At 41.7% G+C, this 17484-nt stretch overlaps 1 protein-coding gene across 1 annotated transcript in view; it reads right to left on the bottom strand.

Annotated features, from left to right (window-relative positions):
* The window catches only part of CACNA2D4 (calcium voltage-gated channel auxiliary subunit alpha2delta 4), a 109369-nt gene that overhangs the window by 82153 nt on the left and 9732 nt on the right, over positions 1-17484 (bottom strand). The window contains exons 4-11 of the mRNA XM_045775451.2: positions 15324-15383; positions 13797-13959; positions 13320-13451; positions 4256-4316; positions 3445-3595; positions 1232-1306; positions 227-316; positions 1-114 (exon numbers count right to left, since the gene is read on the bottom strand). Coding sequence (XP_045631407.2) covers positions 1-114; positions 227-316; positions 1232-1306; positions 3445-3595; positions 4256-4316; positions 13320-13451; positions 13797-13959; positions 15324-15383 — 846 coding nt within the window. The remainder of the gene's footprint in view (positions 115-226; positions 317-1231; positions 1307-3444; positions 3596-4255; positions 4317-13319; positions 13452-13796; positions 13960-15323; positions 15384-17484) is intronic.

Raw genomic sequence — 17484 nt, 5'->3', positions numbered from 1 at the left:
CTTGCGGTCTGGCCAGTTGTACTTCTCAAACACTGGCTCATAGTCCTCCACGGCCCCATCAGTGATCAGCATGATGGCCTGGTTGCAGAGGCTTCCTTGCCGGGCCTCTTGGAACTGTGTGGGGAAAGGGCAGGCACCATGACTGCAGGCCATCTACTGCCCTCCCCACACCTCCACCTTGTCTCCTAACCCTTCACTCTCCCCAAGCTGGACCAGGTACGGGTACCTGCTTCAGGATCTGGAAGGCTTCAGCCAAGGCTTGGTTCACGACACCCACACCCTTGACCATCAGCTCATCTACCAGCTGTTTGAAATGCTGTCATGGGTAAGAAGTTAGAGGAGAGTCAGTGGATCAACAGCCAGGGAACTTTCATCGTTGGTCTTAATTTCAGAGGCTCTTTAAAGCTATTTTCCCAGAATATGATTGCAGGATCTGTCTCTTCATGAACCAGCTAATTTCATGGCTGGAACACTACAAAAGATGTTTCTCAAATGCCCCCAAGATAAACTGGGAGGGTCTAAGTGGCTGGGTGCAAACACAGCCCCACTACTGGAAGGAAATGCCAAGTGTGAGCCCCTCCAGAAGAGGGAGACAGTCCAGGCAGACCTGCTGGGAACCACTGTCCAGGTTCCCAGGTCCCCAGCACCTTCTGCACCCAGCCCAATGCAAACCAATGGTGAACACTTCACAAGAGAAACCATGGAGGCCACTAGGGGCTCCAGGGTCCAACCTGAGGCCCAGGATGCAAGAAGCAGCCAAACTCAAATTCCCCAGTCACAGGAAGAAGGATCCGTCACATGAAAACTTTTCCTTTTAAAAAAAGTTGCCTGTCCTCCTTGCCTTTGAGAAGGATTCAATCCAATGTATTTGAACTTCTCTTCCTTTTGGGGAAGCTCCTTATGACTGATATAGTAGAAAGGCCCACAGAGGAGGCAAAGAGGGAAACTGAGTCTTAGATAATCACAGAGTGAAAAAGCAGTCCTGGATAAGTGAGATCTCCCTTGGATGGGAGGTCTATCTTTGCTCACTACTTGCTCCAATAGACAGGCAGCATATTTATGAAGCCATTTCTTGGGTGTATTTACATAGGTGACTGCTTTGCCCTCTTTCCAAGTGCTATGGGAATAAGTAAAGGGGGCCATTAGGCAGTCTGTACAGTTGACTGCCCGCCATCCTAAGCAAAGCAGGGACTCAGAAGCATCAGGCCCTCACCTGATGGTGGACACTCACCTCACGATTGTCTCGATCCGCCTGGACAAGGATCCCTTTAAAACAAGGCTCGATGTAATGGATATAGTCACTGTACTGCAGTTGCAAAGGGCAGAGGGGACAGGAGAACAGATAGGGTCAGTTTGGAAGGTCAGGGCCTAGTGATAAAGCTCAGGCAACTCACAGGTTACCTAGGCACCATGTATAATATTATTTTGGGGTACCCTATGCTTCTGGCAGTTCTTCTGAGTAGAGAGAAGGCAGTACAGAGAACAATGGGGCCTTAACTCCAAAAATTCTCCCTCAAATCCTGGTCTTGGGCCATTTGCTCAGGTGGCTGGCTGAGTGATGTCCATTTCCCAGAATACACAGAGAACTTAAAAGTACTGAGAGAATCCCTTTGGTCTTCATCCCTAGGACTAGACAAAGGGCCTTCCACGAGAATCCCAGAGCCTTCCATGAGCAGGCCCCTCCCCAGGGCTTGGGTCTGGGGATTAGGAACTGTGTTCTTTTGCCCTTTGCCTTGCACTTATGATGAAGATCTTGTAGCTATCAACAGGGAGTGGGAAGGGGAAAAGATGAATTATTACTGCCCTCCTTTTCTAATTCACTCCACTTCCTTACAGTTAAAATTCAAATCTTCAAGATGTCTTTAATCTACTTCTGTTTATTTATTTTATATTATTTTTTTAAAGATTTTAATTATTTATTTGACAGAGAGAGAGACAGACAGTGAGAGAGGGAACACAAGCAGGGGGAGTGGGAGAGGAAGAAGCAGGCTCCCAGTGAAGCAGGGAGCCCGATGCGAGGCTCGATCCCAGGACCCTGGGATCACACCCTGGGCCGAAGGCAGATGCTTAACGACTGAGCCACCCAGGCGCCCCTCTACTTCTGTTTAAATAAGAGAGGGAGGGGTGCCTGGGTAGCTCAGTCTGTTGAGCAGCCCTCTCTTGATTTCAGCTCAGGTCATGGTCTCAAGGTCATGGTATCAAGCCTGCATCAGGCTCTGCCCTCAGCAGGGAGTCTGCTTGTCTCTCTCTCTCTCTCTCAAATAAATAAATACAATCTTAAAAAAATAAATAAGAGAGGGAGAGAAAGGGAGATGATGGTGACACCGTGGCAGGAGTGCATGCAGGTTCTAGGGCAAATGCTGGGGTGTTCTGGGGGAACAGTGGGAGCAAATGCTCCCCCTACCTCTCCTCCCCAGACAGCAGGAGAAGGGTTGGGAGAGAGGTGGTGCAGGCTCTGTGGGAGGAACAGGAGCACTCTCCCACTCTCCTGGAGGGCTGGACCTGATCTCGTAGCTGTCCTGTCACTGTTGCAGGTCATGACCAGAGATGGAAAGGTTGTGGACACGGGGAGGGTGGGGTTCAGGAGTGGTGTAGGTGGGTAAATGATGCAGGCCTCAGGGGAGCAGTTCAGGGATGAGGGAGGCCCTTCTCACACCCTGGGATGAACACTTTGAAGTTAGATCATTTTGCCTTGGTATTCCTTTACTAGATACATAAATCCCACCGAAGACAAGCATTTTCTGCAATGTGACAAGCTGGTAGGAGAAAGTTTTGGATCAGGTGACCTTCAAAATGATACCCCCAAGGTGGCAGTCAACTCTGCCTCCTTGGAGGGCTGAGCTGGCCTGCTCTTTCATTGCATTCCTGACTTGTATCTTCCCATTTCCTTCTGCTTCATCTCTCTTCTTCATTACTTTTCTAGGGCAGGGCAGTGAAAGCAGGACCAAGGTTTGCTGGTCCCTTTTTAGGCCCCCACTACCTATGTTCCCCTTCTCCTGATGCATCTGGATTTGGGTGGGATGGAAAAAGTGGGAGGACCAGAAATGCTGTAAAAAGCAAGAGCCTGGGGCACACTCATCCTAAGCACAAAGAAGAGTCTGTTCCAGTGATGGGTACCAGTCAAGAGCACATGGATGGGGGTAAATTAGGTATTTGCTCATGGCCAGTGCCTCTTAATTTTTATCCTCAGACTCATCTGAGAAATTGATGAAATCTATGGAATCAAAAAATGGATGCATACATTTTACACCTAATTTCAGAAACTCTGTGGACCTTTTGAAGCCCATCCTGGTCCAACCTTAGGTTAGAAGCCCCAGCTTCAGAGGAGAGAATCATTATACGGTATGAAGCATCAAGTGATTGTAAGTATAGGTCATTCTAGTGCAGGCAGAGGAAAGGCTTTTCCCCAGGGAGAGCTATTCTGGAGCAGAAAGCCACATTTACCGCGATGATGTTAACAAAGTCGTTCTCCCCCAGAGTGTCCAGGATGGTGGAGATGGTGTGCTTGGCAATAGTCATCCGCAACCCCTTCATGCTGCCACTCGTATCCACCACAATCACTATGTCCTTGGGAGAAGTAGCAGCTTGTATGTACCTTTACCAGAAAGAAAGCACAGGCCAACGATGGGAACACTAAAGCCAGAGCAGCCACCCAACTGAATCTCTAGTTATTTCTATTCAGATTCTGGCTCAAGTGTGCCTAAAGTTCTGGTCAATGCTTCATCAATGCCAGGTTTTATCATGTCCCATATACACTCAGCATAGTTCTAAAACCATTTAGGGGTCAACAGCTGGGAATGTGCACATCTAATGAGCCTGTCAGGTGGGAGAAAGGTTAAGCCCTTTTGGTAACCCTTATCCTCTTTATTTTGGACCAGCTGGTGTCTGGAGGGGCAGGCAGCAGGGAGGGAGACAGCTGGATTCCACCCTCAGATTTTGTTGAAATCTGTGAGAGAAGGGGTGTGGAGGAAGAGGAGAGTTTGGCAGAGGGTTGATTTAGAGACAGCTCAATGTCCTGTGAGGAGGTTTGGGGTGGGAAAGACAAATGTGATGAGTCCTAGAGAAAGGGCAGCTGCAGAGACAGGGAGGAATGCAGCCGGCAACTTTTCCTGTTCTTTTGTTGGGTTAAGGTTCTACACACTTGAGGCCCTGGGCTGATGGTGGGGGTGGGGCAGGGACCAGAGGAGAACTAGGCAGAACCTAAAGATTATAGGAGAGATGCCAGCACCAGAAACCTTTTCCCTGGAACTCTTACCAGCCACGATTTCTGCAGTCAAAAGCAATGACTCCATTCTCATCAGGTGTCCATTTGATACCTGGGGAAATAAAGGCTGGTTCTTTCACCAGCTCAATAAAGCTGCTTCAGAGCACTGGTTGGGTGATGATGTCCAGTTTGGCCATCCCCAGTGCAGGGACAGCAGTGGACCTGGGCAGCAGGGCATGGGACCTACAAATCGAGGCAGCAGGCAAGGTGGAAGGCCAGCTTATGGAGGGACACCTACCACCCACACTGCCCAGATCCAGACCTAGACCCAGAGTTGGGGTTACTTTCACAGGTAGGACCCCCAAATGTGATGCCTGAGATTCTTGTGACTGAACCTCACATCAAGTTGTAGAAGGGGAAGCTTGAAGAGGTGTGACTTTTAACACCCATCACCATCAGCAAAGCATGGACAGAGTGGTAAACAGCCAGGTGCTCAGCTCTCTAGCCCACCTGCTTCTATTCAGCGTAACTAAGCTCGTTGGGAGAAGTGATGTGGTTGTAAGACTGTAAGCGCCTTGAAGTCAAGGATTCCCGGTACCTAGCAATGTCTGACACAGCACCTAGCAGAGTGGATGCACAATAAATGTTGCATGAATGAAGAAATGAACGAGTGAGTATGAAAGATCTTGCCTTGAGCACTAGCAGAGTGCCGGGATCGATTTTGTCTTACTCATCTGTTCAGAAACTTGGGTAAATGCACACAGAGCCCAGATAACACTGACGTGATCCACGATGGAATGTCTGTTGAAAGATTTAACAATTGGAAATAGTGGGTTCACAATAAGGAGATGAAAAATAAATGGTGAAATTGTAGTAGGTTATGTTTGGGCTAGAAAAAATAATAATGGCAGTATCATGAATGTCTGGGAGCTCATCCTGTCCCACAGCAGTTAAACTTCAGATGAGATGCACACTTTGAGGCATTGCTGGGCTCTCAAACGTAGGAGATATTTTCAGGGGTCATGGCCCCAAAACCAGACAAATGAAAGCAGAGTTCTAAGAGTGAGGGGCAGAGGCCAAGGCAGCCAGGAGCCCTGGAAGGAAGAAACGGAACCAGAGCATGGTGGGAGCTTGAGTAACAATGGCTCTGATGTAGATCTGCAGGCAGCTGGGAAAAGTAGGGTCTTCCAAAGGCCATACTCCTATAGCAGCACGGCTGTGGGCAATCTGATCCTTGGAACAGTAATGAGGAGGGGGAACTGAGTCTGAGGTCTTGGCTCTGAACCAAAACCTTAGAAGAGCGTTTTAGTGGTCCTGGTAGGGGGACCTTCAACTCCAAGAAGAGACAGAAGTGGTCCTCTGGAGGGGAAGCTTGACTCTTGAAGTGGCATGGCCTCACAGGCAAAGATTACCAAATACATGAGAGACAGGCAGTGTGAGTGAGAGGCAGCAGAAGCAAGGATTATCAGATATAGCCTCCCAAGGATTACAGGTGTTTGAATTACCAAATACAAGGTATAGGTTAGCTACGTTCGAGAAATCACCAGGAAGAATATGTAACAAGAAGTGATTAGGAACAAAGAAACAGCCTTAAGAATATGGAACATTTAAAAATGAAAAAAAAAATATTTAAGTTGAAAAAATGGATAATGGATTATTCACAGGTAAAGAGAAAATGCATGCATTTGAAGGATTCACCCAGAGGGTAGAGTGAAAAGGTATAATGCATGTCTGGCTGGAGGTGTGAGAAGAGATAAAGGAGAGCATGAGGAAGGACAATGGTCACAGAGCTGGTGTTAGCATGCTCTAGGACTGGGGAACAGTCCCAATCCACAGACCTAGGAAGCTCAGTGTATCCCAAGCAGGAAAAACAAAATATCCACATGTGGACACACAGTAGTGAAACTGCACAACACCGAAGGCAAATAAATGAATAAATAAATAACTACCTTGAAAGCAGTCAGAAAAAAGCTAGCATACTTACAAAGGAACAGCAGTTAAACTGATAGCAGATCTTTGTAACATTAATGGAAGCCAGAAGACAGTGGAAACACAGTTTTAAGGTGTTGAGAGAAAATAATTGCTAATTTAGAAATGCATTCCCAGCAAAAACAATCATTAAAGAATACAACAGTGTTGATAGAAAACAACAGTGTTGTTTGCTGAAATCTGCTTGGGGGTTTCTAGTTCCTCTGTGCTGTTATTTATTGCAAACCATTTCTCAGGGGTGTGTCATTAAACGCAGGCTTAGTCACTCCCCAAACAAAAGGACTTCGCCTTTTCTGTTTAAATGAAATGACAACAGGAAACGATTTATGTAACTCATAAAAAAAAAAGATGAATTTAAAAACAAAACAAAACAAAAAAGAGGATAAAATAAAACATTTGTAGATAAACAAAGCTGGAGCAGTTTACCACCCAGAGACCTACTGGAAAGGAACTTCTGGAAGATTTACTTCAAGAAGGAAAATGATCTTGGAAAGACAGCTTGAGATGCATGAAGGAATCGTCGGCAGATAAAATAGTAAACAAAGGGTTAATTCCAGATAAGCAATGTTTGTCTCATGTAATAGTAATAATATCTAATTTGTGGGAATAAAAAAAGGGAAATGTTAGATAACAATGGAATGGAAGTCAAGGTGGGAGGAAGAAATCTAAGTGCAAGAGTCCGAAAGCCCTTTTGTGACTGGAAGGAGAGTAAAGATATTATTTGATTTTAATATCTTGTGTTAGTATGCCTGATTAAATTGCAGGGGTAATTCCTAAAAATAAAGCCAGAAGGATAAGTTTCAAACTGATAGAAAAATAAAGAAGTAATGAGGGAAGGGGATATTTATCAAAAATTTAATCACTGAAAAAGACAAAAAAGGAGAAAGAGGAAACATAAAAATAGAAGAACAAGTGAAAATTTAACAAATCATACAATAACATGTTCAAATACATCGATACAATAAATGTAAATGTGTTTAACTTGCCAGCCAGTAAAAGAGATTGTCAGTTTGGATAAAAACTGAAAAGCTATGAGCTATTTTTCAAGAGATAGGACTAAAACAAAACAACATGGAAGTTTGGAAGTAAAAGGAGGCAAAAAATATGTATCACCCAAATACTAACCAAGAACTGGTATCACTCTATGGATATCAGACAAAATAGACTTACAACAGAAAGTGTCAATGGGACTAATGAAGGTCAAACAGCAAAGATAGAGAAATCAGCAAAAATATAGAAAATTTAAAAAATACAATTAACAAGCTTGATCTAACAACATATGCAGAATTTTTCATCCAACAATTAGAGCACACATATTCTTCTCAAGCACACATGGAATATTTATAAAACTTGATGACATACTTGATGGCATCTCAACTAATTTCACATAATCAGTACCACACATGCCAGGTTCTCTGACGGCAAATAAACTGAATTTATAATGAAAAGATAAATATAATTGGATATATTTGGAAATTTTAAAACACACTTTTAAACAACTAAAAGATCAAAGAAGAAATCACAGGGAAATTAAAAAATGTTTAGAAGCAAATGATAATTTAAACACTATCATGACACCGAAAACTCAGGCAATAACTTCTATGTATCAGAGGACATAATCAATAGAGTGAAAAGAACCATAGAATGGGAGAAAATATTTGCAAATTATTTACTTGATAAGAGGTTAACATCCACCAAACATAAAGAACTACAACTCAAGAACAACAAAAGCAAACAACCGAATTCAAAAATAGGCAGAGGACTTGAACAGACATTTCTCCAAAGAAGATATATAAATGGCCAATAAGCATAAGAGAAGATGCTCAACATCCCTACTCATTAGAAAAACGCAAATCAAAACTATGTCAAGATACCACTCACATTCGTTAAGATGTGAGTAAAAAAAATTTTGTTTTACATAACAAGGATGGGGAGGAATTGGAACCCTTGTGCACTTGGTGAAAATATAAAATGGTATAGTTACTATGGAAAACGGTGTGGCAGTTGCTTCAAAAATTAAAAATAGAATTGCTATATGACCCGGGAATTCCACTTCTCAGGAATAAGTGAAAGCGGGGTCTCAAGGAGTTATTTGTACATCCCTGTTCATAATAACGTTATTCACAATAGCTGAAATGTAGAAGCAACTCAAGTGTCCATCCGCAGACAACAAATAAACAAAATGTGATCTACCATACAAGGAAATATTATTCAGTCTTATAAAGGGTGGAGATTCTGACACAGGCTGCAACATGGATGAATCTGGAAGACATTACAATAAGTTAAATAAGCCAGTCATAAAAAGACAAATATTGTAGGATTCCTCTTCTAAAAGATACTTAGAGCAGTCAAATTCATAGAGATAGAAAGTAGATGGTGGTTGCTGGAGGCTGGAAGGAAAAAGGGAATGGTTAGTCATTTTTTAAACTGGTACAGAGTTCCAACTTTGCAAGATAAAAAGAGTTCTGGAGCTGGAGGGTGATGATTGTTGCACAACAACATCAATGTAGTTAATGCCACTGAACCAGACACTTAAAGGTGGTTAGGATGGACTAGAACAAATAATACTAAAATTTGTATGGAACCGCAAAAGACCCGAATAGCCAAAGCAATCTTGGGAAAGAACAGAGCTGGAGGAATCATGCTCCCTGATTTCAAATTATACTACAAAGCTGTAGTAATCGAATCAGTACGCTATGGCATAAAACAGACATACAGATCAATGGAACAGGACAGAGAGCCCAGAAATAAATCTACAATTATATGTTCAATTAATCTACAACAAAGGAAGCAAGAACATGACAATGGGAAAGACAGTCTCTTCAGTAAATGGTGCTGGGAAAACTGGACAGCTACATGCAAAAGAATGAAACTAGACCACTTTCTTACACCATACAAAAAGATAAACTCAAAATAAATTAAATACCTAAATGTAAGACCTGAAACCATAAAATTCTTAGAAGAAAACATAGTCACTAAGCTCTTTGACATCAGTCTTAACAACATGTTTTTGGACAGGCAAGGTAACAAAAGCAAAAATAAAATGGGGTACATCAAACTAAAAAAATTTTGCAGTGAAGGAATCAATCAACAAAATAAAAGGCAACCTACTGAATGGAAGAAGATATTTACAAATGATATATGCAAGAAGGAGTTGATATTCAAAATATCAATATAAAAAAACTCATACAACTCAACAACAAAAAAGCAAACAACTTGATTAAAAAATGGGCAGAGGACCCAAACAGACATTTTTCTAAAGAAGATGTGCAGATGGCCAACTGACACATGAGAAGATACTCAGCATCACTCATCATCAGGGAAATGCAAATCAAGCCACAGTGAGATACCACCTCACACCTGTCAGAATGGCTATTATCAAAAAGACAAGAAATAACAAGTGCTGGCAAGAATGAGGAGAAAAGGGAACCCTCGTGCACTGTTGATAGAAATGTAAATTGGTGCTATCCCTATGGAAAACAGTACAGTGGTTCCTAAAAAAATTAAAAATAGAACTGCCACACAATCTAGCAATTCCACTTCTGGATATTTATTTGAAGAAAATAAAATCACTAATTTGAAAAGATATAGGCCCTATGTTTCCTGCAGCACTAACACAATAGCCAAGACATGGAAGTGACCTAAGTATTCATTGGTAGATAAGTGGATAAAAAAGATGTGAGATATATATGTATGTATATGTGTGTGTGTGTGTGTGTGTGTGTGTGTGTGTGTGTGTGTATATATATATGTATATACATATACATGTATACACACACACTGGAATATTGCTCAGCTGTAAAAAGAATGTAAAAAGAATGAAATCTTGCCATTTGCAATGACACGGATGGAGCTAGAGAATATTATGCTAAGTGAAATAAGTCAGACAAAAACAAATACCATATGTGTGGAATCTAAAAAGCTAATGAGCAAACAAAACAAAACAGAAACAGACTCATAGATACAGAGAACAAACTGGTGGTTGCCAGAGGCGAGGGGCTTAGGAAATGGGCAAAGGAGGTGAAGGGGTTTAAGAGATATAAACTTCTCATTATAAAATAAATAAGTCACAGGTATGTAATGTACAACATAGGGAATATAGTCAATAATATTGTAATAACTGTATAGTCACAAAGGGTAACAAGCTTTCGAGGTGATCATTTCATAATGTATAAAAAAAATAGAATCATTATGTTGTATGCCTAAAACTAATATAATATGTATATCAATTATAATTCCATTTTAAAAGTTAGGGTGACAAATTTTATGTTATATGTATTTTACCATAATTTAAAAATTGTAAAAACCACTACTAATCACACCTTGTGAGATGTGGCAAAAATGGAGCTTCTAGGGCTAAGGTCTCGCCATAAATGCTTACTTTAGAAACAAAGAAAGGTCAAAAATTAAAGCTAAGTGTCCAATGTAATAAGCTAGAAAGAAGAACAGCAGATAGATCCAAGGAAAGGGAGCAGAGGAGATAAGGTTAGAAGTGAAACAGACGACACAGAGAACAAAGAAGCAATAGAGAGCAGTCCAGGGAGACGAAAGATGATTCCTGAGAAAGACTAACAAAACAGAGAACCCCGTGGTGGAACGATAAAGAAAACATGAGTAATACTATAAATAAAAAGGGGAAATAATTATAGATACAGCACAGATTAAAAAGATAATAGAATAATAGCTTCCTGGAAATAGTTTTGAAAACTCAGACCAAATGGATGGAATCTTAGAAAAAGTATTTTACCAAATTAAGAAGGAACAGAAAGCCTTACTAGTCCCACAAGTATTTAATATATTGAAGTGGTAATTTGAAATCTTCCCTTAAAGAAAACATTAGGCCTATATGGTTTTATAGATGAATCCTAACAAGCTTTGAAGGACAACATCACTCTAACTTACTTAAATATTTCCAAAAACCAGAAAAAGAGGGGACACTTCCCAGTTTATTCTATAAAGCTAGATTTATAAACTTTGAAAACCAGACAAAGACAGTGACAGAAAAAGAAATTTCAGGACCATTTCACTCATGGGTGCAAAAAATCCTGAACAAGATACTAGTAAATTAAATCTAGCAATGCATAAAAGACTAATTTGCTATGATCAAGTTAGGTTTTCATAAAAACGTAAAAACAGGTTAACATTAGACAGAAGGCGTAATAAGCATTTTGCAGAAGAAGAAAAACAACAACAAATGACACATGAAGAAAGAGACGCTCAGCTTCACAAGCGATGGAGCAAACCAAGTCAGACCACAGTGAAATACCATTTTGTACTAAAGTGCTATTAACAAAAATCGTTAACGGTTCACCACACCCAGGGCTTGAGAAAATGTGAATCAACAGAAACTCTTATTCATGGCTGATGAGAATATAATTGGTGCAAGCATTTTGGAAAACAATTTTGCACTTTCTTGTTATAGCTGAACGGTCACATATCTTAGGACCTAGCAATTCCATCCCTAGATACATGTCCAAGAGAAGCTCTTATAATATGTCTCAGGACACATGCATAAGAAATGCTCATGGCAACCCTGTTCTTAAAAGTAAAAAAACAAAAACAAAACAGAGAAGAAAAACAAAAAAACCACGAACAACCCAGACAGGATAAGGAGGATGAATAAACTGATATATTGGCCCCCGAGAATATGATACAGGAACAAAATCGACAAAGTACAGATATATGTGACAACCCAGATGAATGTTGCTAATATAATATTGAATGAAAAAGCAAGCTCTGGAAGTCTATACATAAAACCACTTTAATACATTTCAAAAATGAGCAAAACAATGTATTTTTAAGCAGATGTGTGTGTGTTTGTAAATAAGAGATAAGACTAAATAACTAAGCAGACAGCCAAAAAATTCAGAAGGAGGGGTAAGTTCGAAGTGCAGGATAGCTGTTAGGGGAGGGTGAGACTGGGGGGAATTGGGAGGCCAAGGGCAGATCAGAGGAGGAACATATTAAGTAGACAGAGGTTTGGTAACATTCTAGTTTTTGCATTGGTGATGTACATACAAGCATTCATTATATTATAAACAAAATAAAAAATAAAATAAATAGAAATAGGCCTGCGTGGACTCATGGTGACAACGTACCATGATCAAAGATTATGGCCAACCCACTACTGTCCACCTGAGGGCTGACATGTATCTATGAATGTGGGTGCAGGTGTGAGAAATTGCCCCCTCATTTGCAGACTGATGGGCCATAACCAGACTGTGTTGTTTGCACACAAGTTGATGTCTCTGGAAGCCCTGATGTGGCAGAAATATTTGCAGGAATTCTACCTTGGAGAAGACTTGAGGGACATGTGATTTGTCTGTAAGCATTTGAAGGGCTATTACATGGAAGAGGAATGAGCTTGCTCATTGAGGCTCCAGAGAACAGGAAAAAAAACCAGTGACTGGGTGTGGATTTGGGCAGAGACACAAGGGCAAGCTAACAAAGGGAACTCTATGGGCTCTAAGATCCCTGTGGACTCCTGCAGAGGAGCTGGCTTTTCCAGCCTGGGGACACGGAGGGGTCCTTTAGGATTTTTCTGCTTTCCTGTCTCAGAAAAACATGGCAACTCAAGACTTCTCAGACAGTGTGCTAAAATATAAAAATGGGTTGGAGTAAAAGGCAAGCCTTGTGGTAGATGTTTCTGTTTTCTATTTTTATTGACGGACAAAGGAGCTTTCCCCATGCCACCCATTAAGTTGGCCACTAATCACATACTAACCTGTGACACTTTCTACATTGTTATTGAGCACTTCAAGTGAGTATGCTCCATTTCTCTAATTAGATGTAAACGTCTTAAGATTAAGACTTGTTTTATCTTACTTTGCATTTTCCATAGTGCTTTTCATGGGACAAGAGTTTAATGTGGGCATTTTGGGACTGGTTACCATGGTGTTTGATGGTTTCATTCATTCATTCATTCATTCATTCATTCATCAACAGATATTGATTGTAAATGTGCTTATCATATTGTGAAGAGTGTCAAAATGTGGGTTGGAGATGCTTTTGAATGGGGGGGTCCATTCACTGGGGGTCTGAGTGCAAAGGTCCGTCTTCAATGCCTCTATTACCTTACTCCCAGAAAAGGCCAGAAGACCATGCAGATGTCTCCCGAAGCCCCTACCTGGATAGATCCTGAAGAATCCAGTGGAGCTGCCAAAATATTGCCAGGTCAATGTCGGGTCTCTCCTGAAGTTCTCCACAAACACAGGATTCAAGGCTTCAGACATGTAGACTCCATTTAAAATGTCTGGGTCTAAAGGATGAGATTATAGAAGGAACTGCCAGGGAAACGAAACCAGAAGCAATGGTGACCAGTTCCTCACCCACTGAGCACACACAGCCTGCAGTGATGCTATTCACAGTTGCCTGCTACCTCACACTGGAAGAGCCACACTCACACCCCCCAATCCAGGAACACGGAGCTTTCTCCCAGCCCAGACTTGTGTAGGATCCTCTTCCTTGTACTCCTCAGTCAAGGAGGTTGGAGACTCAGTTTGCACGCTGCCTGGCTTCTCAGGAGAATGGAGGCACCGCATTAAAACTCAGAGCTACAGGCTGTTCAGAGGGAGTGCCGGGTCAGGGGTGGGATGGGAGCTACCTTTGTTGTACACGTTGGTGGGCAGCTGCACGTTGCTGATGGAGGTGTTCACCATCAGGTTGCTGAAGTGCGTGTTGGACTCGAGGATAAACTCAGCCCCCAGCTCCACGTAATTGCCGTTCTCATCCCTCTCGTTGATCAGGACAGAGTTGTAATAGTCAAACTAGGGGCGGACAGACATGAGCAGGACAGACAGTGTGGACATAAGAGACCCACAGTGTGAGAGAGAGAAGAAGAAATGGTGCAGGTCAGAGGACTCAGACATGAGAGATGGGGTCAGACAGACTGACAGCATCCTTATCAGCAACATCCGTGGACAATTTAGGCAGTAATCTGCATCACTCATACAGACAATACATATCCAGATATTGGAGTGCATGGTTGATCCACTTGGTTTTTGATGTAAATTTCTAGATTATTGCTCCAGTTCCCCACTCTGTTGAGCATGTATGGGTATGACCTGATCAGAGCCAGAGATAGGCAGCCAGAGATCCAAGGTGAGGTAAAGACAGAGGCAGCCTCATGGGTACCACCAGTGTTTTTCCAGTGTGGAGAGGCTCTAAGGGACCTAGAACGGTGGGGCGAGGCTTCTCTCTTTAAGAAACAGCCTGCAACCCGGGCTGGAGGCAGGGCCTGTGGCCCCGGTGCCCTGCTGAGGAGTGTTGGGGGGTTCACTTGGATTCCCACACTTAGAGCCATAATCTGAGCCATAATCAGACCCTCTTCCCCATTCCCTCCATACGACCTGGTTCAGATCTTGAACAGCCCCCTCAGGACACCCTACATCCCACCCCATACCACAACACTGCTGACGGCAAGGGCTTTCTAAAGCACAGATCCATCTGTGTCTCTCCTCTGCCCAAACCCTTCAATATGTGCCCTTCTGGGCTGAATTGAGGTCAGATTCCTATCTCTCCGTAGTCACTTTCTACTTCACCATCCCCTGGACATACAGAGCTGACCATTCACAATTTCCTCAATTTTGTGTCTTCCTATTTCAGTGTCTCTTCTTTTCCCTCAGCTTCTCCATGCCTTTTCTGTTCAAATGCCCCTCAGCCTGAGGCCAGCCCTAATGCCATCCTTTCTGCAGGACTGTCTGAGCCTCCGCCCCTCCCCTTCTGTATTCTTGTAACTGTTTACTAACTCTCATGGGCTTGTTACACGCCTTATGCTAGAGTATTTGGTCTATGAGATTCTTGACTTTTTAATCTTTGCAGAAGTTAGCACATTGTGGTTGGGCAATAAATGTTTATGGAATGGGTGGATTACCACTCTGTCCCCTGTCCGCCAAGTCTTGATAGTTACTTCTCCTACCTGATCCATAAATCTCTTCTCAAAAGACCAGCATTTCAGAATCAAACTACTGTAGGTTCATACAAATCCTGTGCACATTAAAAGGCAGGGCGGGACCTCCCACCTTCCCCCACTCTCTGTATCTTGTACACAGCTGACCCTGGCTCTTGGTGGGGGTTGGGCCATTAGTCATTATACCCTCCCAGCAGCAGCTCTGGGAGCAGAAGGACTCACCACCAGAGACTCATTGAATTCATGGTTCAGGTCAGCCTCCTCAGCAGCCTCTACCAGATTCTGTAGGACGGGAACACAAAGGGAGAATGAATGGGCAAAACAAGGCCAGCAGGTCTTCAATAATTTCCGTTTCTAAGAATATACCCAAGAGAACTGAAAAGAGGTACTCAAACACTAACTTGTGCACAATTGTTTTAGAAGCACTACTCACAATGGCCAAAAGGTAAACGCTATTACTCAGTGAAAGAAGCCAGTCTGAAAAGGCTACATCCTGCACTCCAACTACATGACATTCTAGAAAAGGCAAAACTATGGAAACAGTACAGAGATCAGTGGTAGCCAGAGGTCTGTGGGGAGGGAGGGATGAATAGGCAGAAAACAGAGGATGTTTTAGGGCAATGAGACTCCTCTGTATGATCTATAATGGTAGATGCATGTGTCAAACCATGAATGTACCATGCCAAGAGTGAGCCCTCATGTAAACCATGGACTTTGGCTGATAATGATGTGATAAGGTAGGTTCATCAATTATAACAAATGTACCACTCTGGTGGGAAGTGCTGATAGCTGGGGAGACTGTGTATTTGTGGGGCAGGGGTATATGGGAACTCTGTACTTTCTTCAGAATTTTGCAGTGAAACTAAAACTGTTTTAAAGAATAAAATCTATTAAGGTGTGTGCGTGGGTATATACCTATATTCACGTATGTATCTGTTGTAACACATACATACAAATATATATATATATATATATATATATATATATATATATATATATATATATATATATTCAGGAGACGAAAGGTAGAAACAACCCAAATGTTCATCAACAGATGAACATCCCAACAAAATGTGGAATACCCATAAAATGGAACATTTTTTCAGCCATAAAAATAAATGGAGTTCTGATATATGTTAAGACATTGATGAAGTGAAAGACTCCAGATATAAAAGGTTACATATTATATAATTCCACTTTTGTGAAATATCCAGAATGGAAAATCCATTGACAGAAAGATTACCGGAGCCAGAGGGGTGAAGTAAGAGTGACTGCTTAATGAGTTCAGGGTTTCTGTTCGGGGATGACAAAAAGTTCTGGAATTAGACAGCGATGATAGTTGCATGGATTGTATCTAACATCACTGAATTATGCACTTTAAAATGGTTAAAATGGTAACTTTTATATTTATTTTATTTTTAGAGAGAGAGAAAGCACACGAGAGCATGAGCAGGGGAGGAGGGGCAGAAGGAGCAGGAGAGAGAATCTTAAGCAGGCTCCACATACAGCATGGAGCTTGATCTCACAACCCTGAGATCATTACCTGAGCTGAAACCAAGAGTCGGATGCCTAACTGAGCCGCCCAGGTGCCCCAATGGTAACTTTTATACTATGTGTATTTACCACAAGGGAAAAAAAAAAAAAAGGATGCCAGCATTCCAGAGCATCATGGGAAGTAACGAAATTAAAGGAGACACAGATAATAGATCCTTTTTCACGGATTGGAAGAAATGATATTGTTAAAATGTCCATATTATCCAAAGTGATCTATAAATTCAATGCAATCCCTATCAAAATCCCAACGTCATTCTTTACAGAAATAGAAAAAACTACTGTAAAATTCATATGGAACCACAGATGACCTTGAGTAGCCAAAACGATCTTGGGCAAGAAGAACAAAGCTGGCGGCATCACACTTCCTGATTTCAAAATATATTACAAGGCTACAATAATCAAAGCAGTTGGTATTGGCATAAAAACAGACATATAGACAAATAGAACAGAATAGATCCCAGAAATAAATCCATACATTTACAATCAACTGATCTTTAAGGTGTTAAGTACACACAATGGCAAAAAAAAAGTCTCTTCAATAAATGGTGTGGGAAAACTAAATATTTACATGCAGAAGAATTAAATTGGACCCTTATCACACACCAAATATGAAAATCAACTCAAAATAAATTAAAGACCTAAATATAAGACCTGAAATTATAAAATTACTAGAAGAAAGCATAGAGAAAAAAATCTTCTTACACTGGTCTTTTTGGGAGGCATATGACACCAAAAACACAGACAACAAAACAAAAATAGGAATGGGATTGTGTCACCCATTTTTAAAAAAGATTTTATTTATTTATTTGTCAGAGAGAGAGAGAGCAAG

This window comes from Ursus americanus, chromosome 25 (genome assembly GCF_024610735.1).
Source record: "Ursus americanus isolate L20-20 chromosome 25, mUrsAme1.1.p, whole genome shotgun sequence".
NCBI classification, from domain to species: Eukaryota; Metazoa; Chordata; class Mammalia; order Carnivora; family Ursidae; genus Ursus; species Ursus americanus.
This window is presented reverse-complemented; position numbering and strand designations above follow the sequence as displayed.